Source organism: Balaenoptera acutorostrata, chromosome 3, assembly GCF_949987535.1.
Source record: "Balaenoptera acutorostrata chromosome 3, mBalAcu1.1, whole genome shotgun sequence".
Taxonomy (NCBI): Eukaryota; Metazoa; Chordata; class Mammalia; order Artiodactyla; family Balaenopteridae; genus Balaenoptera; species Balaenoptera acutorostrata.
The window spans coordinates 96,672,287-96,698,837 of NC_080066.1; the positions used below are offsets into that span (position 1 = coordinate 96,672,287).

A 26,551-nucleotide genomic window follows, 5' to 3' on the forward strand; every position below is an offset into this window, starting at 1 on the left:
AGAGAGGCCGCGATAGTGAGAGGCCCGTGCACCACGATGAAGAGTGGCCCCCACTTGCCGCGGCTGGAGAAAGCCCTCGCACAGAAACGAAGACCCAACACAGCCATAAAATTAAAATAAACAAATAAATAAATAAGCAAATATGGTTAAGAAAAATATATTAAAATTCACTTTCTCTGGAAAACTTTAAAAAAAAAAAAAAAAGAAGACACAGTTCTTGTCCCAAAGAGCTCAACTGTATTAGAGAGGTAAGGCATGTACATGTACCTGTCCAAGGCAACTGATGATACAATGCAGGCAGGCGCTATGGGGCTGCCCCAGTGGCCTACACCACTGGTCCACAAGCTAGGTAGGGTTCTGGATGTGTCTGCTTGGGCGAGTCCTGAGCAAGTGGCTTCCTTACCTGTTTAGTGGCAGGGTAGTTGATCAGGAAGGTCTCTCCCAGCAATGCTAGTTAACGTCTGTCTGCTCTGCCTAGCTCCTATTTCTGTCTGCCTGATCCCCTAGATTCACTGGGACTCCTTGACTTGCTGTACCACACATGTACTCACCCTTAGCTGTCTCATTTCCTGGAACGAGCCAGTCTCACTGAACCTTCATGTGTCATCCTTGTCAATATTTTTATCACTTTATTCTAGCATTACCAGGTTTCTTTTTCAATTTTACTTTAAAATGCAAAAGCAAATGTATGTTCGTCTTTTTGTTCACAGATTTTAATGGGTATTTGTTTTTATGAAATGCCATCCTCACTTTGTTAATTGCAGGATTGAAGCAATTAAATAAAACGCATCACATGACCAGGCCAGTGAGATTAAACTACTTTGAAATTGCAGCATACACTGACTCACGTAACTGTTTCGAATGAACGAGAGGCTGAAATATACACACACGGAAAATAAAGTACACATTTTGATGGAATAAACATACCTGTGAAAATAACATTTAATTTTGAAAAGAGTAAACAGTACAATGAAGTGTATCGTGATGTAAGGTCAGCAGTCGATTACAAGAGAAGGTTAAAGAAACACACACAAAGTGACACACTAGAAATGAAAGTGAGATTATGATTCCAGGCATATCTACAGCCTAGGATAGATTTTTTCCCCCCCTCACCAAGACTCTAATATAGCTAGTTTTTGAACTTGTGGCCGCTATTTTCCAACATTTTAATTCACTACTTATTTTTCTTAACTCACTACGTATTTAATTCACTACTAATTTCTAGGACTATATAAAGTTAATAGACACACAGCCCTTTGCTCACAAGGGGTTTGAGAACTAGCAGCGTGACTGGGCAACCACTGCTCCCCGTGGAGAAGCCAATTTGCATTTAGTGGACAACACTGCTAGGCGGCTGCAAGCCTGATGCAGGAGCCTCTAAAGCGCAAGACTATTGGGAGTAGTCTGCTTTGACGGGAACAAAGTATGTCTATACACATTTAGCCTGAGTCCATCATTGTTTGTTCCTTTCTTAATCATACAGTGTCAGTTTGTGGGAACTCAAGTTTTTATACGAAAGCCATAAAATGTTATTTTGTTTTGAAAAAAGTCAAGTTTTATGTAATTCAATCCCTTGTTCCCAGACATCGGAACTTGTAACAGTAGGAAGATGATAATTTTAGAAAGCGTACCTTGAATAGACACATTATAAAACATTTGAACATGCATGAATTTTTAGCGTACTAAAAACAGAAGTTTAGATATATTATCTTCAATAATTTAAAACTGTTTTCACGCTCTCATTTTAATTCCAAATTAATCTTGCTTTTATATTTGGATGATAAAGTCTCCCAAATTTCCCACTAAAAAAAAGCCTAACACATATTAGGCTTTTTGTTTTTTTAATGTAGAGAAGGGAAAAGATGACAAAACCATAGCCCATAATTTCTTAGCCTAGATTATCCCATAGACATAAAAAAAAGTAATCAGGATGTTCAAAATGCTCAGAAATGCACAAATTGAAAAGTAAAAGCCTTTATTTGTTCCTCTCTCCACCCTACTCTCCTCAAAGGCAACCACTTTTTCCCCTCAGCTTTTTTATTTTTTTTAAACATAAGCTGAAATGTCTGGAATTCAACTTTCAAAGCCTAACTCAGGTTCTGCCATCTCTACAGGCTCATGCCAGATTGGAAGATTGGGCACCAATCTTCTTGGCACCAATGTCACAGCATCCCTGCCATCTATAGAAATTGTCTGACTTCACCTCCGCATTAGTTCCAGGACTCCTCTTTTCCCAGGGTCTGTCACATGGATTATCCCTCTGGGACTAATGAGCCTTGGAAGCAGGGAGGACAACTGTTACAAACAGTGCTTTATCTTTGAGCATCTGTGCCAATGCTTCTTTAAGATAAATTCTTAGGAAAAATTTCTCAGCTGAAGGGAATGAATATTTAAATTAAATAAACATTGCCAAATCACCTCCTAATAGTGTGCCAATTTGCACTCCCACTAATAACATGAGTGCTTATTTCCCCTCACCCTCACAAACACAATTTTCAACCATTTACTATCTGAATGATGAAAATTTCAGGCTTATTTTGCATTTTATTTAAATAGGAATGACAGTGAACAACTCACATGCTGGCCATCAAAATGTTTTTAGTGGATTGTTCATGCCCTTTGTCTATTTCTACTGGTTTTCAATTTTTTAAGAAAGGTCTTTGTACCTTAGGTAAAATAGTGCTTTGACAGTGCTCTAGGCACTGGGGTTAAAACAAGACACAAAGTAAATCCCTGCCCTTAAGGAGCTTAAATTCGAGTAGTGGGATACAGGGGAGAAGAACAAAGTATATATATATATATATGCTATGGAAAAAATAGGTGATAGGTGCTATGGAAAACATAAAGCAGGGTAAGAGGGATAGAGAGCAACAGCAGAACAGCAGTGTGTGTGTGGGACGCTACTTTGTACAGAACAGCCAGGGAAGGCCTCTGATAAGGTGGAGATCTGAGAAGACATCTAAAGGGGAGTAGGGGAGTAATCCATGTGAAAGTTATGGGAAAGAACATTCCAGGCAGAAGAAACAAAGCAAAAAGTTCATAAAGAGGGAAACTAGTTGGCATGTTTAAGGAACAGAAAGGAGGCAGGCAGGCTACAGGGGAGTGAGCAAGGGAAAGAGGAGTCAGGGAAGAGGTGAGGGAATAGCAGGGTTAGACCTGGTAGGGTCTTGCAGGCTGTGAGAAGTCTTCCGATTTTGTGCTGTGTGAGATGGGAAGCCATTGGAGGGTTCTGATTTGACTGGAGGTGGGTAGGGGAAGCAGAGAGACTAGTTATGAGACCTTGAGATAATGCAAGTGAAAAATGATGCAAACGTGTGGCAAGTAATTTTTCCTAGTTTGCGTTTAGGGTTTTTTTTTGGGGGGGAGGGGAGAGACAGGTGACTATGTCAGGTTTTATTTTTTATCTATTATAGTAATAAATAGCAATCTTCCTGGATAAATCTTGGTGTTATGTCACAGACAAAAAATTACAAAGTCATCTACTATTTTATATTTTCAGTTTTTTACATTAACATTTTTGATCTATCTAGAATTTTTTTTGCAGGTAAGCTGTGAAACGGGAAAGACCACTGCATATGGCTGTGCAATTTATTTACAAGGGTACCAGGTTGAGAGGGTAAGTGGGGACTGAAATCCAGTCAAGCTATGGTGCACAGGGAGGTACTGAACCTGCTAGAGGAAGGGGCCTTTTTCTAATTTGCACAAAGGTGCTGTATGAACCAGTGGTGGCGCTGGTGATAGAGTTCAAACTCTAATCCATTATTTCAACACCAGTTTTCTGAAATGCCACCTTTATCCTATTAAATATTCATAGCTTCTTGTGTCCTTGGTGGAAACAAGAACCTCATTAAGGTCGAAGTTTGCCATATTAAAAATTTTTTTAAAAACGCATCTTCCTCACTAGGGAAATCTTACTTTTATGAGCCAGATTGGAAGTGAATTTGGTATGAGTTCGTGCAGCTGGAGGAAGAATTCCTCTTTTCCAAATGCAACAGACAAGAAGCATCTCTTTGCTGTCTTTGCCTAAAGATTTTAGCCTAACACAAGAGTCATTTCAAAGTGCTTTGTGCTAACCCTCTGAAAGGCTTTCTTATCTACCTTGAGATAATAGCCCAACTAATAGTCTAAAGTCCTAATGCTAAAGGAAATCTTTTTATTTCCAGATTCAGGTTTGGCATCAGTTAGAGCACTCTGACTTGGGTGGAAGGCTTCTTGTACAGCTGTCACAGGGGGATGAAGGTTCTAACAGTGGTAGAAGATTAGTGGATGTACACTTTGTGAATGGTGAGGCACTATATATTCCATGGTCTCTTTTCAAACAAAAGTGAAGATCCTGTCTTTTCAGCTATGTTTTTCTTCTCAGGTCTATCGTTATGATATTTCTGCCTTAGTGAGACAAGAAATAAGAACCATTTGAAGCTTCAGCCAACAAATAGAGGCTTCCGCTTCCTTCTCCCAAGACAAACAACATAAAACATAAGGAAAGCGGAAATGTGCCTGCTTTGTGGTTTTATGCTCAAAGAGAAAACGAAGACATCATAGGTCCTAATTGGTCAGGTATTATTTTCTCCCCTCTACAAAGAAAGGTCAGGATTGGAGGGGATGGGTAAAGGAGGAAGAGGTAGCAAAATAGTTGCAAGTTCTCTAATAAATTAGCTTCCTCAGATTTTCCTCCCTCTCCTCAGAGTGGACTTTCAGAATCAAAGCTTTATCCATAAAGCAGTGGTTTGTCAGTCTTGCTGTCAAGGTTGCTGAAAAATTCACTAGATGGTAGCTAAGCCTATGTTGAGAAAGAATCTAAATTTACCATCCAGCCTCAAATGACTTTGTGTGTCAAAGAGGTGGATTGAGAAATGAGGAGAGCAGAGAGGTAGATGGGTTCGATTACATAAAAGATACAGATATATAATTTCATATCCTTAGTTGTATGAGAAGCAAACATGAAAATGTTTGAAAAATCATATTTTGGTTAAGAGCAAAAAATTTCTAAGTTGATTATCCTTCAGAGCCAAATCATGTTTCAGTGCTTCAACTATATATGCTTAAATATTTTTAGCTGAGATATACTTAGAATCTTCTGCTTTCCAGCAATCTTAAGCAGTAACAGTGACAACTAGAGTGAAAAAAAAAAATCAGGCACCAGCATAGAGGCACATTTGATAATTTTGATATTTAGATATGAAATAGTTAATTTTCATTGCCCTTTTTTACCAGTTTCCTTCCCTATACCCAAGACCTGGTGTAATTCATGCTTCTGTTTAGCAGTCTAATACCTCCATTTAGACCTATTCTCTCCCAAATGCTTCCATGCTTCAAAGTCATCTTTTTATTCTAAAATTCTGCCTCTTCAAATCTTCCAAACAACAAAATCTCCTTCTATTCCTTCATTAACCGTGCCCCCACCAAGTCATTTTGCATGTAACAGAATGGTAATTATTCCATTCCTGAAAGGTTGCTAAAGCCCATTCAAAACCTTTTCTTTCCTAACTCGCACAGCCCTAATCAAGACACCGAGTAGCAGCAGCACTGCTAGATTATATAAGTAGACCAAGGGGCTTGGTGGATAAAAAATGAAAACATTAAAATATAATAAAAACAAACAATTTTGCCCCTTGAAATTTAAGAAAATTTGGCCTTGTGTAAACCATTTTATCTACTTTTCAATCTAGACCATTTAGTGGAAGGTCAGGAACACCTAAAGGAATGGTTGGCTATTCTGTCTCGTTATGATCCTATCATAACAGTTCCAAGTCTAGAATATATACATTTCCATGGTAGAGTAGCTCCTGTCTGCAAAATCAGGCCATTTATTACCTTAGTTAGCAAAAAGTAGATGAGATGTTAGAAGCACAAATTTAACAGATACTATTTTATTATTTACAAAATACATAGTGATCATAAGGGTACAGGTCACAAATTACAAACGGGAAAAGCACAGGGAAAGGTTGAGACAAATGCGTTAAATGACAACAAGGTACCCATTAATATGGAATCCATTTAGAATAAAACAGTTCTTTGTTAAAGTTAGACAAGGCCAAGAGGAGGTACCTTGTTGAGTAGAAAATGCCAGTTACCTAGAAATATACTTCTACCAAAAAGCAGAAAAGTGTTAGTAGTGTACCTAAATTAAATCAAGGCATATACAGGTCCAGTGTTCCACAGTACCACCACTGGTTTTAGGCAGGAATCTGCGAGAGACTTGACTGCCTATCTTGTTGGAAGAGGAAAGCCCCAGGACTGATTAACTTCCCTACCTTCCATAAAGCTTTGTTCAGGTGACTTTGGAATGTGGTGTCAAACACCCCATTCATTTCTGCTGCAAGTTCCCTCAGAACAGACACTGTGGACTCGTCACTGGCATTCAGAATCCGCACAAAGAATTTATTCCACAGTTCACCACCTTTTAGCCTAAAAATATATAAAACCATTTTCATCAAGATTAGGCATATAGGAGTTAGAATTCTTTCTGTGTTTAACTCAGTGGTACATTTATGCACCAACATGATTTAAGGTAATACCTAACTCTAGGGTTAGAGATCATTCAAGTAGTGTCCTTTGAAAACCCAAGGTGAAACTACAAAAAAAAAAAAAAAAAAAGAAAAAAGACTACCATAGTGGGAAAAGCCATAATATAATGCACATAAAGGGAAAGAAAATCTTTCATCTGAATTTATAAATTTCCTCCATGTACTAAGATGCAGCATTTCTCTTCTACAAACAGAAGAAAGACGAATTTTGTCTCCTCTCTTCTAACTTTCCTAAAGTCTAGGTCATTAGAAAGACTACAGCTTCCTCTCTCCCCCCGCCCAGTGGTTTATTATCTTCACAACCTTCTCAGAATCCTAAGCTCAACTGAAGTAACTACTGCTTAAGTCTATGATGTTTGCACCTTTTTTTTTAAAGATCAGAGAAGCTTCTATTATTGTATAAGGCAAGGCTGTTAGGAAACCCCACCTGACCCCACTTGCTTCTGTTTGTGTAAGACCCACCTAGGACCATAACCAACTGGAGATAACCTGAATCTATCCTATATGCCTTACATTATATTTCAAACCTATTTTGAAAGTACATGTTAGAGACAAATAAGACTGGCCAAATTCTGAATTAAGTAAAGAAAAAAATACAATTCAATTGTTGGGAGGGGAAAATGGAGGTAAAGGGGTGTTAAATTTTCAACACTGATTTTTCTTTTAACCAAAGAATATATCAGTAAGTTTTAGATTGGTAAGCTTATTCTGCGAAGTTAATAGCTATGATAAGGTAAGGGAGAACGTGGGATATTTAATAAGTATTATGAGTAGGCTTGAGGGAATACTAAGGTTCTGAGACCAAGCAGCTGTTATTAAGAGAGCATTTACTTCCTCACCAAGGAGATTCAGTTCTCTGCTTTGGTTTCACCCATTCATTAAATAAATAATAGCCTAAAATTAGTAGGTAATTTAGAAATTTGACTTTCTTCAAGAGAGGCTTATTAACTTTTGACAAAAGCTATTAAAAAGGGCCATAAGACTAACACCAATTGGTTAGAAAATTATTCTCATAAAATGTTTCTATTAAGCCTTCTAAATTGAGAGGCTTCCATACTCTAGTCATGGTTTATGTCTATGATACATCTATACATCTAGGTCCAGAAAGATGTCCTGAAGTCCGAATAGCTTGATTCCCATTTTTAATTAACAATTCCTTTGTCCTGCACAAGGTGCTCCACTGATACTCTAATGAAAACTGGTTAAAATTAATGAAATCATGGCATTTGGACTAAGAAACCAAGGCTGTCAAAGCAGAGAGAGCACACAAGATAAAGAGAACATTATTTGGACAGTCAAAGACCCTGAAATCACCAATACTTACTCAGAAATATTTTGGCTAAGTCTCCAGAGGGACCCATCCCAGAAGACCTGCAGGTGTTCCTTGAACAACAGTAAATGTGCTAAATCTGCTATACCAAACAGATCTACCTGAAATCACAAAAAGCACCATCAGCTAAAATCATTCTCTGCTACTGTCATGGCAATTTATTTATGTAGGAAGTTGACAGGTATTATAGTGCTTAGCTAAGTTTATTTTATGATATACATTTTAGTAGACTGTTACTTATCGTTACAGTAAAGAGAGAAACTCCCCAAAGAAGTGATCAGTAGAGCCAACTCTAGGAATTATCCTAGAACAAAAGATGACAAATATATCTGGACTGTCAAATTCAAATTTGTACACCTACTAAATTTGCATGGACTCCAGCTGTGATCTAAATGTGTTCTACATGACTAGTTCAGGGCTATGCCACATATTCAATCAGCAAAATGCCATATATCCAGAGCTGAGTCAGAAGGGATTTCTGCATATAATGCCACCATATAAAACACTTTATATTTGTCCTAATGTCCTTTTTATATACATTATTTCATTTAATCCTCACAAGAATTCTGATGTAAACAGAGCTGATTATTATCTTTATTTTACAGAGAAGATCACAGAAAATGATTTACAAAAGACCACACAGATAAGTGGTAGAAATGGCCCTGACACTTAGGTTACTGAGTTAGTCATGTGTCTGCACGTGTATGTATAAATTCCTCAGTGTTGTGACAGAAAAATGGTACATTTTGCTTGACTTGGTGATATTTGAAAACTAGGTCATCTGTTCCAGGAGAGACAATATCATTAAACACTAGCTTTCATGGCTTATCTAGGTAAGAAAGAGATTAAGAAACCCTCTCCATATTTGCTCAAGCTTGTTTTACACTTACCTGGTAGGGAGAAGAACAGTTAGCCAGGATCTTTTGTCCTTCCAGGATCTGTACAGTCCGAAAGCCGCTGAGGTTAAAAACATCTAGCTGTGCCCTAAGGTCAACACTGTAGGAAAAGTCCACTATCTTCAAAGCTTGATTGTTCTTATTACAATCATAGGGATCGTGGATTCTAAGCCCAGATGTAAGAGAAGGAGATAATAAAAATAGGCCATGAAAGAAGCTGCATAGCTGGTCTTTAAAAAAAAAAAAAGAAAAAAAAAAAAAGGAGGTACTGCAGGTGTGCCTTAGCTATGCCAATAGCTCCCTCCAGTGGTTAGTTATGAAAATGCACCTGTAAGAGCAGTGGCAGTATCCACCCAACTGGGGAATGTTAAGATTAGTTTAGTGACCCAAGCTATATCTAAGCCATTGTGCATGGCCACCACAGAACATTTATCAAGTTTCCATATTATATAAACTAAATACTGGAAGTAGACTGCAGGCCTCTGTCTTGCACTGTACATATTAACATATATAACAGCAATGGTTTATACATTGACAAGAATTATGATGGAGGAAATTAAGCTTTTACAGATGTCACAGTCTTTCTTGTTTACTATTAGATTAGGCTTTCCGAGTGTCATTCAGATCCCTCCTTCCCAGAGTTTAACTGAAAACAACATAAGGCTGTTTTTTGGTAAAGTGATACCTTTACAAAATACTGTAAACCATCCTGTTTATATTAAATTAATACCATACTCTGTCTTCCTCTTATATGTAATTCCAATCCTGTTTCCTTACTAAAAAAAAAAAAAAACAGAAAAGAACTTTATAGCACTAATTCACTATTGATTTTCCTCAGGCGTATCTATTCCATGTAATAAAGCTATTCTCCAAAGAGATATAGGAACTATTTATGTGAGGAAAAAATGGATTATTTTTATGTGTTCCTTCTGTTTCTCTGCTTTCTCAGTTGGTTTTTTGAAATCCCTGATTGATATCAGTGGCAGGGCTTATATTCCTAAATACAGGCTTTGATTAATCCTATCACATATACCTCCACGGCACAGAATGATCTATTTTACTTTAAAATTTATGATTCCTTACTACAACTTGTTTTTGGCCATCATAAAACTATAATTCCCAAATATTTTCAAAACTTGGGAGAGGTAGGAAAAATGTTTCTGAGAATAATAAAAAGAAGCAGGAAGGTCTCCTAGCTCTCTAATCATCCATTCACTGTTACCCTGGGCAAGACATTCCACTTTTTTGGATCTCATTTTACACACACACACACACAATGTAGAAACTGCATTAAATGATTTCAAAAGGCTCTTTCACACAGACATAGAGAATAGACTTGAGGACACGGGGAGGGGGAAGGGTAAGCTGGGATGAAGTGAGAGAGTAACATTGACATATATACAATACCAAATGTAAAATAGATGGCTAGTGGGAAGCAGCCGCATAGCACAGGGAGATCAGCTCGCAGCTTTGCGACCACCTAGAGGGGTGGGATAAGGAGGGTGGGAGGGAGACGCAAGAGGGAGGGGATATGGGGATACATGTATACATGTAGCTGATTCACTTTGTTATACAGCAGCAACTAACACACCATTGTAAAGCAATTATACTCCAATAGAGATGTTAAAAAAAAAAAAAAGGCTCTTTCAATTCCTTGTGAATCTATATGAAATTTCCTATCAAATTTGAAAAGTTGTGACAAAGTAAAAGGCAATGTCCCTTCAACACTATGTGGTTTCCTGGAGTCCTCTAGTGACTGAGAGAAGGATATCTGAATACACAGCATACAAATGCCTAATCCCAAAAAGGCTTAGAAAATCTCTTTGCTTACAATTTCCATGAAAAGTCCTGAGAACTTTAGCACTATCCTCTGAAATTTCAGTGCTGTGAAATAGAACGAAAAAAAAACTATACCAGGGGTTCTCACATTTGGAAACATATGGGGAGATTTTTGGTGATCACAATGGCTGGGGGATTGTAACTTGTATATAATTGGGTGAGAGGTAGTTACAGGGAAACAGATATAAAACATCCTGGCATGCTTGGACCAGACCTGCACAAAGAATTATCTCATCCAAAGTACCTATGGTGCCCTGGATGAGAAATGCTGCTGTATTATGCCTGGGGAAGCCTTTAGGACTCTGCCATCTCAGGGAAGAAAGTAGGATGCTCTAATTCTTTTGGTTATAATTGCAGAAATACATTGAAGGTTCTTTTAATTTCCATGACGACTATGATTTAGAGTCTAATTCAGTTTCTTCTTATAGAATAAGTAGTCAGGAGAAATGTAAAGAATGATTCCAGCTTTTAGTGTACACCAATGACCTCAGAGAGAAAGTTAACTGCTTACCCAAGTCATAGGCTTGGGGCAGACAAAGCATCTTTCAACCAGACTGCTTCACTCAAATACCATGAGATCAATGCCCATTATTAGAAGGGTGTGTTGGTCCTCTAGTCCTTTCTATAAAACAAAAATTGTTGAGCATCTTTGCCTTGTTTATGCCTCATTGTTGTCTGTATTTTCTCAGTTCTTAGTATTTGGGCTTCATTTCTTATTTCCTGCTCTGTGCTCACCCCTTGAACCTGATGGCTGAACTGGATTTAATTGGAACACTAAGCCCCTTTCCTTGGCATGGTTTGCATTTGCACTCTGGTTCTACCTGCTTCTCTTGGCAATTACCTCAATCTGGTGTGACTTAAGCTTTGGTCTTTGAAACTGAGCAGTGCCTCGGTTTTGCTAGCATCCTTGCTAGCTCCGCACTGGCCCCACACAAAGAAAGACTAGACAGTCTACTTCACATTTCCCCAAATAACCAGATTTTACATCTCTTCTTGACAGGAATCATCACAATAGAGTTGTTAATTCTTTTTTTCTGAATTTTTTCCTCAATGTGTTGTTTTGTTTGAATTCTTTTAAACTATTCCCAGTGACTATTGACTTTTAGGTAGCAAATATTCTCTTACCACACTGTGTTCATTAATATGGCATTTATCAAAAGGCAAAAGAGAATGGTAACTATCCATGTTTTACGACAAAGCTGATAGAATTATAAGAGAATGAAAAGGACCAACCTGTTTCTAAGAATCAGACTCCTTGGACTCAAGTCACCATGGACTATTTCTGCTTTGTGTAGTTTCTCCATCATTGTCAAGAGGTTATAAATAATCAACACTGTCATTTCATGGGTAATAAATTCACTGTATTGAAGAAGATCCTGGAAATAGAAGGATAGAAAACTATCTCTTAATTTGGGGTGACTTATACTCAATACCTTGCTTACTGCTGCCCTGTACTCTTCCTTGTTGTTCTCTATTAGAATGTCGGCTCCTTTGTATGTTGGGTTTTTGTCCCATTTTTAATAATGCTGCTCTCCAATAAGATTGTTTATAAGGATTTAATAAAATAATGGATGAAGAGCATCAGGGGTGAGCCTGGCCCATAATAGGTGCTCTATAAATGGTAGTTTTAAAATACCATCATTCCAACCATTTTGGAGAATTTGTATTACCATCAAAATTGCAGCAAAACCATCACTATGTTGTACACCTGAAACTAATATAACATTGTCTATCAACTATACTTCAATTTAAAAAGAGAGATGAGAAATAAAAACCTCGGAAACACTAAACTAAAAAAAGGCAGTAAAACTTTCTTAAGAACATTCCAAAGAATAAAATGATATATTGTGGGGAGTTCCCTGGTGGCCTAGTGGTTAGGATTCTGGGCTTTCACTGCCAAGGGCCTGGGTTCAATCCGTGGTTGGGGTACTGAGATCCCGCAAGCTGTGTGGTATGGCCAAAAAAGATATATTGTGTTTGGGTTCCAAAAATGATCGAGGGGGATAGTATAGATAAAACAAGAGTGGCAAAAATAGACCTCTGGTTTCCATTCCTCACTTAAGGAGCTTGGAAGTTGCCACTGTCCTAACATGTAAAAAGCTGAGCCAACTGAAAAATCAACGACTCTTTTAGGATCTGTAAGCACAGGGGGGCCCCACATTTTTGTGAACTTTACCTCTAGGAGCCAGACCAGGTTCTCACGGTAAATATCATAGAAAAATTCCCCGCTTCCAGCAGCGGGAGGGGAAAAAAGAACCATTTGAAACAGGCCACAGCACTCTGTTCTTTTTAACAAGGCCTGCTTTCAGGGGAAACTAGTTAACCAGAGCCTAACCTGCTGGGGCATTATCAGAGCCTACCTGACCTGGGGAAGGGAAATACACAATTCCAGCCCACTCCAACCATCTGGTCCTACCTAAGCCGGGTGGTAGGGGGTGTTGGGGTAGGAAACTGAGAAACTTGTCAAGTTCACAGTCCAAAGGCATAGGCTCGCTGCAAAAGACGATGAATCATAGCACTGTACAACACCTTCCCTCCCCTCACACCTTATCATCATATTACTAAAGGCCTATTTACAGTAGTTCCTTTTACACAGTACATCATGCCTGGCTATCAAGAAAAAATTACAAGGCATACCAAACAGCAAAAAATGCAATTTGAACAAGCATCAAAACCAGACATGGCAGGGACGTTGGAATTATCAGACCAGGAATTTAAAACAAAAGTGGACATGAGCTGGTGATGATCACAGTTAGATGACCAGGTCATTACACAATTCTGTCTACTTTTATACGTTTGAAAATTGACATAATAAAAAGTTAAAGGAAGTTCTTGGTCAAAATAACTTGGAAAAAGAAAACAATGCTTTTAACTCATTATTTAATTGGTCTATTTCTAGAAGATTAACAGGAATTCTGTACTAAATTCCTTTGCTAAATAGAGCACAAATCTCTCTACTTGAGGACTTTAAATGATATGTTTTCATATTATTGCAAACCTGAAGGGTGAAGCAGTTTATATATTGGTGCCAAACAATACAGCCATCTTGGTATTGATAACAGATACACAAATTATCACACTCCTCATTTAAACGTTCCTTTAACCTGAAGTTGATATAAAAGTCCCATGGGACAGGTTGAGAAGATACCTGTAAGAAAATATATTTTAAAAATAAGAGTCATTAGAATCTATGGTTACAGTTGGCAGAATGAAAACATTCCCTCCAGCCCTTCCTATATCCCAACAGAAATAACAGTAACGGGATATTTTAAAAGGTAGAAATCTATAATAAAGGACGGAGCAGCAGGAAATTCTGAAAGCCGGAAAGAAAATAGTAAGAGGTAACAATCCACTTAACAGACCCAAGAAAGCTGATTCTAGCAGTGGAGAAAGCTGAGAGCAACCAAATTTATACAAGACCATCTCCCTATAATATAAAACTGGTGGTACTAATTACCTCTAGAAGTAAGGGTGAAGGTGGAGCTAAAACAGGAGTGGTTGAACTCTGTTAAAGAGAACATCAGTCCCCAGATTCCCCTCCTGCTCCTGTAGCCCAGCCTAGCAACTGCCTCTCTCTCATTCTTGAAGGCCAGAAGTTTATTCCTAGAGAATATAAAACAGAAGGGCTCTGGACTAGAGGACACCATGCATTGTTGAGGGTGGGAATACCATATGCAGAAGAGGAAAAAGTTTATTATATGTCAAATGGAAAATGTTTATTATATGTCAAATGTTAAGATGCACCTTCCTGCCCCTCTACTCTCCAGACTAACTTCCCCATGCAACTTTCAGGAGGCTAGCAGCCAGGATTACATGCTTTAGGCGGGAAACCAGAAGTTTTCTCTGAGGAATCTGATAAACTCAAAAGACCCAAAGATTGGGGATTTTCCAACAAAATGGCCAAGTGAGATCATTGTACAGTGAAGCCTACAGCTGTCAAGGTCCCACCATATAACAGAACTTTCAACTGGCTTTCTAGCATCCCATACTTAAATATGAAGAGAGAGCCAAAGACTTGAAGAAAGCCTCTAATATGAAAGACAGAGATCAAAACAAACAAAAGGAAACAGATGATGCAGGGAGAAAAAAAGAAAATTAAAGTATCATTAGTATACTCAGAGAGATAAGGAATATTTCATCTTTGAAATGAAGAACAGAATGCTACAAAGAAAGAACTCTTACACATTAAATACATGATAAAAGAAATGAAAAACCCAGGAAAAAGACTGAAAATAAAGTTGACAAAACATTCAGAAAGTAAAGCAAAAAGACAAAGAAAATAGGAGAAAAAAAGATAAGGTTTTTAAAGAATCTGTCCAGGAGACCCCAAATCCTAATAAAAGGAATTCTAGAATAAGAGAACAGAAAAGACTGGGGAGAAGAAATAATTTTTTCTTTGAAGATAATTTCTCAGAAGTGAAGGAGTCTCCAGATTGAAATGGCCATCAAGGGCCTAGCATATGGGTGAAAATACACTTTTACCAAAGCATGTAATTGTGAAATTTCAGAATGCTGGGGACAAACATAAGATCCTACAAGGATCCAGAGAGAGGGGGAAAAAAGAAAATCACACACAGAATGGCAAAAGATTTTAAAAGCAAGGTAAGAAGCCAAAAGCTAATGGAGCTTATCTTCAAAATTCTAAAGAAAAAAAGTTTTGAACCTAGAATTCTAATATCTAGCCAACCTACCGATCAAACAAAGATGTGGAATAAGAAATTTTCTGACATGCAAGGTTTCAAAAAATTTACATCCTATGCATCCTTTCTCAGGAAGCTACTAAAATATGAGGACTTAAACCAAGAAAGAAGAAGAAAATGGGATCCAGTGTAACTAGGCATTCAATATAAAAAAGAGGTCATGTGAATCCCTGGGATGATGGTGAATGGAAATTTCAAGGTAATATAGTGTGTGTGTGTGTGTGTGTGTGTGTGTGTGTGTGTGTGTGTGTGTGTGTACGTGTCAAGCCTAGAATGTAATTTGTCCAGATTGGAGCGAGCCATAAAATTTCAGATGTCCTCAAAAAGATAAAATTGATGTAACACCTGACATGTTTGGACACATTGAGAGATTTACACAATACCCTCTCATTTTTGATATCTGATCTTGGCATATAATGGTGAGTGATTTCTTTATGCATCACTGACTTTCCTATAAGGAAGCTTATAGACTATAAAAAGGATCTGATGGTACCATGGGGCCACAGTTACTGCTTCAACCAACATTATTTACAAAGAAATTGAAATGACAAAGAATCAGTCCCACCTTTATTATGGTTAACTCTGCAGAGTTTCTTGGTGTCACCCAGAATAATTTGTAGTCTTCACATATCAGGTATTGTTGTTTAATGCAATAATCCTCATTATCTGTTGAGAAGGTTTGATTCCATTTCAAAATCACTGTGAATAGGTATAGCTCCCTAGCTTTTACTTCCTGGCTTAAGGGCTAAAGGCACTCACTTTATATTTGCCAGTTAGTAGCATCTAGAATACTTTTCAAAATCATTTTTTAAAAACTGAAAGAGGGGATAAAAAAATTGAAAGAGGGGAAGACAGAATTCCTGTTGTTACTGGGACATGAACTTATCAATGTGTCAACTTCTATAATGTTGTTTCTTACATTCTAGAAATATTGATTGTACTTAAGCATCAAATTCAAGTACAAATAATCACTTATTTGTATACTGTCATATACAAAAGGACATGCATTCAACGATACTTACCTAATTCAATTTCCTTCTCTATTTCCAAATTAGGCATTGGTCTGTCTTCTACAAAAAACTCTGTAGAGGTACTCAGCTCTGGTAGGGATTTTAGTAGTTGTCTGCGATACTGTGAACACCAGGGTGACTGAGTAGGGCTGTCTGGGGGAAAAAAAATGTTGAAAAAAAATTATCCCAAAACTTAAAATGGGTATTATAACAGAGGAGGGGGAAAAAAAACCATGACTGCATGATCAGTACTGCTAACCTAACAACACTCATCTATCTCAGGTCTTTATGATACCGAACTCAGTTAGTACTTACTTATTCTAGAGATTTCACAATTTATGGCAACTTTTCTAGAGAAGAAATACTTATACCTCGGTTTGCTCTGATAAATAAGTGTTCACTGGACATGGATATAGGTATTTGTTTACAAATGGTATATATGAACCTACCTGCAGTCTCACTAGTGAGCTCCAGTTTCTCAGGAATTTGAAGACATTTGATGGAGGAGGTGCTTGTAACCGAGGCAGAAGATCCAGAGAACCCAGAGGAGTGTGTGGCTTCACCGCTGTCTTCAATAATTGGACTGAAAGAACCACAGATGAGTCAATCCTCAAGGGGGTAATTTACATCAACTTTATTATACTTTTATTTGCTATTCAATAGTCTCAATTTTAAAGTCCATTATTTTCCTGAAAAAAAAAAAGATTCATAATCAGAATCTAGGTAACTTTATCTACTCTGGTTGAAAAGCAATGCCAAGCATTAAATTTATGTTTTATTAACCTAATCTATAGGAAATGCCTTATTCTACATCTATTCTAAACTGACTGAGAAAAACTAAGACACTAACTTCCTTCCTCTTTATCCCTTCTTTGGACTTTATAACTCTTCAATAAGCAAAGTTCAAGAAAGAAAAAGGGAAATTATTCAAGGTGAATACATGCTAGAAAATGTGAAAAAAGTTTGAAAATAGAGTTTTAAAAGCACAAAGTGGCAAATTAAAGAATATTCCTGGGCTTCCCTGGTGGCACAGTGGTTAAGAATCCGCCTGCCAATGCAGGGGACACAGGTTCAAGCCCTGGTCTGGGAGGATCGCACATGCCACAGAGCAACTAAGTCCGTGCGCCACAACTACTGAGCCTGTGCTCTAGAGCCCTCAAGCCACAACTACTGAGCCCACGTGCCACAACTACTGAAGCCCGCCCTAGAGCCCATGATCTGCAACAAGAGAAGCCACGCACCGCAACGAAGAGTAACCCCACTCGCCACAACTAGAGAAAGCCCACACACAGCTACGAAGACCCAATGCAGCCAAAAATAAATAAATAAAATAAAATTAAAAAAAAAAAGCAGCTTGCTCCTTTAAAAAAAAAAAAAAAAAGAATATTCCTAAAACTGGAATAAGTTTGTTTAAATCAGGTGACTTTTAAATATGGAGAGATCACAAGGCTTAGTCCCTGGCTCTCTATGCCATTCCCCCCTCTTCTTTATTCATTTCCATCTCTCTATCAAAAGATACTTTAAAAAAACAAGTCTCCAGTGGAGTCAAGATGGCTACCAGGAGGACGCGGAATTCGTGTCTCCTCACAACTAGGGCACCTACCAGGCACCGGTGGGAGACCACAGACATCTAAGGGGACGGGAGGAAGCCCCAGCCACCAGGTAGGACGTGGGGTGTGGGGGGAGTGAAGGGGGAAGAGAAGTGGAGGGGGGACCGGACTGGCACCCCTCAGGGGCGCCTGAGGGAGGGTAAGAGATCCCATGCCAAAAGGGGGAAATTGGGGAACCATTAGGAGGGCAGAGGATCAAAAGGGAGAGTGGCCAGGTTTCCACTGCCCACTTGGACCCCCAGGAACCTGCTGAGATCCTGGGCCTGATCCTCTGCCCACTGAGGCCCTCTCCAGACGTGTGGGTCCTGAGGGAGTGGGAGGGAGGGAAGGGGGAGCAAAAGTAAAGGTCGGACCTCAGGGACCAGCACCTCTGAGGGGTGTCTGGGGGAGGGAAGGAGTTCCTACACCCAGCGGGACCCACCCATGGTTAGGGGTCCAGTGGCCCAGTGGGGGTAAGGTGGGGGAGACCCTGCCAGAGACCGTCGGGGAGGGGCATGAAGGAACGGAAGGTAACACGGCCAGTGCCTTCCGTGTCCAGTCAGGCACTGGGAAGCCTGTTGGGCTCCAGGGCCTAATCCTCTGCCCTTGGAGTCTCCGTCCTGCCCCACAGAGCCCAGGCCCCACCCCACACCCTCACTCAGGGCCCTACCTCCAAACTCCAAACGCCACACTCTAGAGGTCCTTCTTTCCATGTGCTGCCTCTCCCCTTCTGTGCAGGTCCTAAGCAGAGGCCCCGCCCTACACTCAAACGGCACCCCCACGCCCTAGGTCCTGCCCCACCCTAAATCCCACCCCCGCCTAAACTCTGCCCCCATAGTCAAGGCTTTTTTTCTTTTCCTTTCTCCTCTTTTAGATTGGGTTCTGTTTTACCTTGTTGATTCACTGCTGTTGATTCTTTTATATTTTCATTTTTCCTAATCTTTTATTATTCTTATTTTATTTTATTCTTTATACTTTGTTAGTAATCTCTCCTTTTGGCTTCTTCCCCACCCCACACTCCTTTTTTCCCCTTTTTTCTGCTGTGGTTTTATTTTACCTTGTTGCAGTTGCTTCAATTATAGTTTATTTTTCCTAATATATTTTTTATCTTTCTAATTTTATTTTGTTTTTTATTCTTTGATATTGTACTGCTCTTTTTCTTCTTTCTTTCTTCCTTTTTTTATTACCATGCCACAAAGCTTGCGGGATCTTGGTTCCCAGGCCGGATGTCGGGCCTGAGCTCCTGTGATGGGAGCTCCAAGTCCAAACCGCTGGACTAACAGAGAACCTCAGACCCCAGGGAATATCAATCAGAGTGAGGCCTTCACAGACCTTCACAGACAAGCCTTCACAGACAAACCTTCACAGACAAGCCTTCACAGACAAACCTTCACAGACAAGCAAAAGTTAAGAGAATTCGGCACCACCAAACCAGCTTTACAACAAATGCTAAAGGAACTTCTCTAGGCAGGAAACACAAGAGAAGGAAAAGACCTACAATAACAAACCCAAAACAATTACGAAAATGGTAATAGGAACATACATATCGATAATTACCTTAAATGTAAATGGGTTAAATGCTCCACCCAAAAGACATAGACTGGCTGAATGGATACAAAAACAAGACCCGTACATATGCTGCCTACAAGAGACCCACTTCAGACCTAGGGACACATACAGACTGAAAGTGAGGGGATGGCAAAAGATATTCCATGCAAATGGACATCAAAAGAAAGTTGGAGTAGCAATTTTCATATCAGACAAAATAGACTTTAAAATAAAGACTATTACAAGAGACAAAGAAGGACACTACATAATGATCAAGGGATCAATCCAAGAAGAAGCTATAACAATTGTAAATATTTATGCACCCAACATAGGAGCACCTCAATACAGAAGGCAAATGCTAACAGCCACAAAAGGGGAAATCAACAGTAACACAATCATAGTAGGGGACTTAAACACCCCATTTTCACCCATGGACAGATCACCCAAAATGAAACTAAATAAGGAAACACAAGCTTTAAATGACACATTAAACAAGATGGACTTAATTGATATTTATAGGGCATGCCATCCAAAAACAACAGAATACACTTTCTTCTCAAGTGCTCATGGAACATTCTCCAGGATAGACCATATCTTGGGTCACAAATCAAGCCTTGGTAAATTTAAGAAAATTGAAATCATATCAAGTATCTTTTCTGACCACAACACTATGAGACTAAATATCAATTACAGGAAAAAAACTGTACAAAATACAAACACAGGGCGGCTAAACAATACGCTACTAAATAACCAAGAGATCACTGAAGAAATCAAAGAGGAAATCAAAAAATACCTAGAAACAAATGACAATGAAAACATGATGACCCAAAACCTATGGGATGCAGCAAAAGCAGTTCTAAAAGGGAAATTTATAGCAATACAATACTACCTCAAGAAACAAGAAAAATCTCAAATAAACAACCTAACGTTACACCTAAAGCAATTAGAGAAAGAAGAGCCAAAAACCCCCAAAGTTAGCAGAAGGAAAGAAATCATAACAACCAGATCAGAAATAAATGAAAAAGAAATGAAAGAAACAATAGCAAAGATTAATAAAACTAAAAGCTGGTTCTCTGAGAAGATAAACAAAATCGATAAACCATTAGCCAGACTCATCAAGAAAAAAAGGGAGAAGACTCAAATCAACAGAATTAGGAATGAAAAAGGAGAAGTAAAAACTGACACTGCAGAAATACAAAGGATCATGAGAGACTACTACAAGCAACTCTATGCCAATAAAATGGACAACCTGGAAGAAATGGACAAATTCTTAGAAAAGCACAACCTCCTGAGACTGAACCAGGAAGAAATAGGAAATATAAACAGACCAATCACAAGCACTGAAATTGAAACTGTGATTTAAAATCTTGCAATAAACAAAAGCCCAGGACCAGATGGCTTCACAGGCGAATTCTATCAAACATTTAGAGAAGAGTTAACACCTATCCTTCTCAAAGTCTTCCAAAATATAGCAGAGGGAGGAACACTCCCAAACTCATTCTATGAGGCCACCATCACCCTGATACCAAAACCAGACAAAGATGTCACAAAAAAAGAAAACTACAGGGCAATATCTCTGATGAACATAGACGCAAAAATCCTCAACAAAACACTAGCAAACAGAATCCAACAGCACAGTAGAAGGATCATACACCATGATCAAGTGGGGTTTATTCCAGGAATGCAAGGATTCTTCAATATACGCAAATCAATCAACGTGATACACCATATTAACAAACTGAAGGAGAAAAACCATATGATAATCTCAGCAGATGCAGAAAAAGCTTCTGACAAAATTCAACACCCATTTATGATAAAAACTCTCCAGAAAGTAGGCATAGAGGGAACCTTCCTCTACACAATAAAGGCCATATATGACAAACCCACAGCCAACATCATCCTCAATGGTGAAAAACTGAAACCATTTCCACTAGGATCAGGAACACGACAAGGTTGCCCACTCTCACCACTATTATTCAACATAGTTTTGGAAGTTTTAGCCACAGCAACCAGAGAAGAACAAGAAATAACAGGAATCCAAGTCGAAAAAGAAGAAGTAAAACTGTCACTGTTTGCAGATGACATGATACTATACATAGAGAATCCTAAAGATGCTACCAGAAAATGACTAGAGCTAATCAATGAATTTGGTAGAGTAGCAGGATACAAAATTAATGCACAGAAATCTCTTGCATTCTTATACACTAATGATGAAAAATCTGAAAGAGAAATTAAGGAAACACTCCCATTTACCACTGCAACAAAAAGAATAAAATACCTAGGAATAAACCTACCTAAGGAGACAAAGACCTGTATGCAGAAAACTATAAGACACTGATGAAAGAAATTAAAGATGATACGAACAGATGGAGAGATATACTATGTTCTTGGATTGGAAGAATCAACATTGTGCAAATGACTATACTACCCAAATCAATCTACAGATTCAATGTAATCCCTATCAAACTACCAATGGCAGTTTTCACAGAACTAGAACAAAAAATCTCACAATTTGTATGGAAACACAAAAGACCCCGAATAGCCAAAACAATCTTGTGAAAGAAAAACGGAGCTGGAGGAATTAGGCTTCTGGACTTCAGACTATACTACAAAGCTACAGTAATCAAGACAGTATGGTACTGGTATAAAAACAGAAATATAGATCAATGAAACAGGATAGAAAGCCCAGAGATAAACCCACGCACATATGGTCACCTTATCTTTGATAAAGGAGGCAAGAGTGTACAATGGAGAAAAGATAGCCTCTTCAATAAGCGGTGCTGGGAAAACTGGACAGCTACATGTAAAATAATGAAATTAGAACACTTCCTAACACCATACACAAAAATAAACTCAAAATGGATTAAAAACCTAAATGTAAGGCCAGACACTATCAAACTCATAGAGGAAAACATAGGCAGAACACTCTATGACATACATCACAGCAAGATCCTTTTTGACCCACCTCCTAGAGAAATGGAAATAAAAACAAAAATAAATAAATGGGACCTAATGAAACTTAAAAGTTTTTGCACAGCAAAGGAAACCGTAAACAAGACGAAAAGACAACCCTCAGAATGGGAGAAAATATTTGCAAACAAAGCAACTGACAAAGGATTAATCTCCAAAATACACAAGCAGCTCATGCAACTTAATATCAAAAAAACAGACAACCCAATTCAAAAATGGGCAGAAGACCTAAATAGATATTTCTCCAAAGAAGATATACAGAATACCCACAAACACATGAAAAGATGCTCAACATCACTAATCATTAGAGAAATGCAAACCAAAACTACAATGAGGTATCACCTCACACCGGTCAGAAAGGCCATCATCAAAAAATCTACAAACAGTAAATGCTGGAGAGGGTATGGAGAAATGGGAACCCTCTTGCACTGTGGGTAGGAATGTAAATTGGTACAGCCTCTATGGAGAACAATACAGAGGTTCCTTAAAAAACTAAAAATAGAACTACCATATGACCCAGCAATCCCACTATTGGGCATATACCCTGAGAAAACCATAATTCAAAAAAAGTCATGTACCACAATGTTCACTGTAGCACTATTTACAATAGCCACGACATGGAAGCAACCTAAGTGTCCACTGACAGATGAATGGATAAAGAAGATGTGGCACATACATACAATGGAATATTACTCAGCCATAAAAAGAAACGAAATTGAGTTATTTGTAGTGAGGTGGATGGACCTAGAGTCTGTCATACAGAGTGAAGCAAGTCAGAAAGAGAAAAATAGATACGGTATGCTAACACATATATATGGAATCTAAAAAAAAAAGTGGTTCTGATGAACCTAGGGGCAGGACAGGAACAAACTCACAGATGTGGAGAGTGGACTTGGGGACACGGGGAGGGGGAAGGGTGGGCTGGGACGAGGTGGGAGAGTAGCACTGCCAGGTATACACTACCAAATGTAAAATAGATAGCTAGTGGGAAGCAGCTTCATGGCACAGGGAGATCAGCTTGGTGCTTTGCGACCACCTGGAGCGGTGGGATGGGGAGGGTGGGAGGGAGACACAGGAGGGAAGGGATATGGGGATATACGTGCGCATGTAGCTGAGTCACTTTGCTGTACAGCAGAAACTAACACAACACTGTAAAGCAATTATACTCCAATAAAGATGTTAAAAAAAGAACAAAAACATGTCTCTAATTGCCTATTTGAAATTAGCATCAACCTATCTACCATTATTTTAACCTCAATATTAAAGGAAAAATAAATGCCTCGTCTCTACCAGTCAGGTACACTTTGCTGAGTTTTCTCAAAGATACCATAACCAGAAAAATTTACTTTTAACCCTTAAAATCAAATCAGTTACTAAATCCCATTAACACTTTATCTGGAGGAGCCCAGCTGTCAGGTAAAGCACTTAGCACAGTACCCAGCAGGTAGTAAAAGCTTCATAATTGATTGTTATAACTGACAAGCACACACAGAATAAGAGAGCCTTCAAACAACCTGATTTGTACAACCTATAATCACCAGTCACCTCAGCTTCTTGATGCTGAGAGTTGGATTGTAGATAGTGCCACAAGCAGTTTGCTGGTCCTCAGAAGTCTTCACATCTAGGTCCTCTTCCTGCAACAGTCTCTCAGGATCAGAAGGGAGATCCTTCAAGGATATTACCTCATGAAAAGGAGTGGATGCAAAACGAGCTGCTCTAGCGAAGTCACAAGTGTCTTCTGGGTTAGGACAAATAGTTACATTCCTGAAACCTGTGATAATAGCATCCTCACTCAAGGGCTCAATTCCTGTAAATTCATCCTGAAAAACCACAAAAAATTTAGCTCATACATTTCAGTGAGCATATGAATGGCCTATCTTTTTTAGTGAAAGAGATACATATTTAGATAAGTGATTTTTAACACAGGGTGCAAAAGTATCATATCAGAATCTCTAGAGAAAGACAAATTTAAAAAGCACATCATTACATTTGAGGATAAAGGTTTTGTATTATGAAAACAGCAAATTATATTTCATCAAAAAATACACTGTGAGGATTCTCCATACAAAGGAAAAATACTGGACAATGTTTTTTCCCCAACCAATTTCACCTAGGAACTAGAGGACTAATACTATTTTTCTTCTGGCTTTGGCCTAGAATATGTTCCAATAATCTGCTGTCCTCCTAGCTTATAAGTCTTTTTCTTTGACAAATGTTTAATTTCTATTTTATTTCTTAAAGGTAATTCATGATCATGGTAGAAAATATGGGAAAAAAAGTATAAAATAATGGAAAACATTTAAAATATGCCTTTGTCTTTAAAAGTAATGCAGGTATATAGTTTTAAAAAGTCAACTAGTTTAAAAGGATATATAGTGAAAAAGTCTCCCTTCCACACTTGATTCCCCCTGACGTCTCCACTCCAGTTACTACTCCCCAGAGGCAACTGCTGTGACCATATACATCTGGTAGGATACATGCACAAGCATATTCTATGCATTTAAAAAAGAGGTTTTAAAACAAGTGAAATTATAGCATCTATGCTAGTCTATATTATTCCTTCTCATTATATTTTTTAGTATATTTTCTGTGCTATTAAAAATTCTTTAGAAACATGATGGTAACATTGTGGGTCTATCAGAAGTTGACCAAATGTTTTAGGTTATCTACTGTTTTTCACTGTCATAAAACTATTTTAAATATTCTTGTAGATTTAAATCTTTAAGAATATGTTAACTTTCTTAGGAATAATTCATAAAAGTAGAACTATCAGGTCAAAAAGGTAATTGAACACTAAGGGTCTTTATACATACCGCCTAACTGCCCTCAGAGGGATTGTACCACTTTATACATTTACCTGAAGTACACAAAAGTGTCTATTTCATTTAACCCTTATAGATACTAGATATTAATTTTCTAGATCATTACCAATATGATATATACTCTGAATTTCTGACTCAACGTTATTTAGTAGAGGTGAGATACATCTAGAAGAAACAATAAGTGAAACTAAAAAATGTAAGATTAGAGTAAAATAGATGTCTGCATTCTAAGTATAAATTTTATACAAATTCTACTTATGGCCCTATTAGTTTAGACACTTTAAATTTTTTTTTTTTGGTAGGGGAAAGAATCCTGGTAGGTATCTATTAACAAAATTCAAGTAAAAGGTTTAAGACAAAAAAACTAGATTGAGATTTACCCCTTTAATAATTTAGTCCATCCTTGAACAGCTGAACCTAGAACCACTACCTCCAAATCCAGCCTATCCATCTATTCTCCGGTGGTATTCTCCAGAACACAGTATGTAAAACTTATTCTTCCACATCATTATCTTTTCATAGCAGTCAGCGGATTACCTATATTAGAATTACCTGGGAAACTATTTTAAACCAATAAAAATACATGCTTGGGTTTTATCCCTGGAAATTCCAATTCAGTATAGTTGGAATGGGGCCTGAGCACCTTTAGTCATAAATGGCTCCCGAGGTTCCTCTGGGTTGCTGGAAATTTTCTGTATCTTGACATGGGTGAAGACCACATGGATATTCACATATATAAAAATTAATATTTGTCCAGTTTATGAATATAAAATATACCTCAATAAATAAGTAAATAAAAACATGTTTGAGTCATTCCCTAGGATGTGGAGAATATACTGTTTTAAATCACTATAGCTACTGATCATGTCTCCCTTTAAAAGTCTTCAGATTAAACATACTCAGTTCCCTTCAATCTCAAGACAAGTTTCCAGATGCTGGTTTGAGACTTCAATGAAATATCACTGATAAAGTTTATTTACTTTGTCTTGAATGTCTACACAGGGTCTTTTTTTATCCTAAGTACTATTATGTCACTAGTCCACAGTGGTTAAAACAAAACATTACTACAAAAAAAAAAAAAAGGTTGGTTCACATAACTCTTTCATTGCCAATGTTTCATAAACATTTTATATAAAAAGAACAAAGATCCTTGGCTTTCAAGGCAGTGATTTTTCCCCACTTTAAAAAATTGAGATATAATTAACATACCAAAAACTTCACCCTTTAAAAGTGTGCATTTCAGTGGTTTTTAGTATATTCATAGGGCTTTGCAACCTTCACCACTATGTAACTCCAGAACATCTTTATCACCTCAAAAAG

General features: G+C 38.0%; 1 protein-coding gene across 2 annotated transcripts in view; it reads right to left on the reverse strand.

The window, feature by feature from the left end:
• Positions 1-5,831: 5,831 nt before the first annotated feature.
• Positions 5,832-26,551, reverse strand: part of BUB1B (BUB1 mitotic checkpoint serine/threonine kinase B) — a 61,939-nt gene continuing 41,219 nt past the window's right edge. Inside the window, exons 15-23 of one of the 2 annotated variants that reach the window (XM_057544663.1) lie at positions 23,955-24,229; positions 16,752-16,885; positions 16,315-16,455; positions 15,858-15,958; positions 13,591-13,740; positions 11,826-11,968; positions 8,748-8,919; positions 7,852-7,958; positions 5,832-6,408 (exon numbers count right to left, since the gene is read on the reverse strand). In XM_057544663.1, coding sequence (XP_057400646.1) covers positions 6,177-6,408; positions 7,852-7,958; positions 8,748-8,919; positions 11,826-11,968; positions 13,591-13,740; positions 15,858-15,958; positions 16,315-16,455; positions 16,752-16,885; positions 23,955-24,229 — 1,455 coding nt within the window. In that variant the 3' untranslated portion in view covers positions 5,832-6,176. The remainder of the gene's footprint in view (positions 6,409-7,851; positions 7,959-8,747; positions 8,920-11,825; positions 11,969-13,590; positions 13,741-15,857; positions 15,959-16,314; positions 16,456-16,751; positions 16,886-23,954; positions 24,230-26,551) is intronic. The other variant, XM_007180413.2, reaches the window with a different exon arrangement.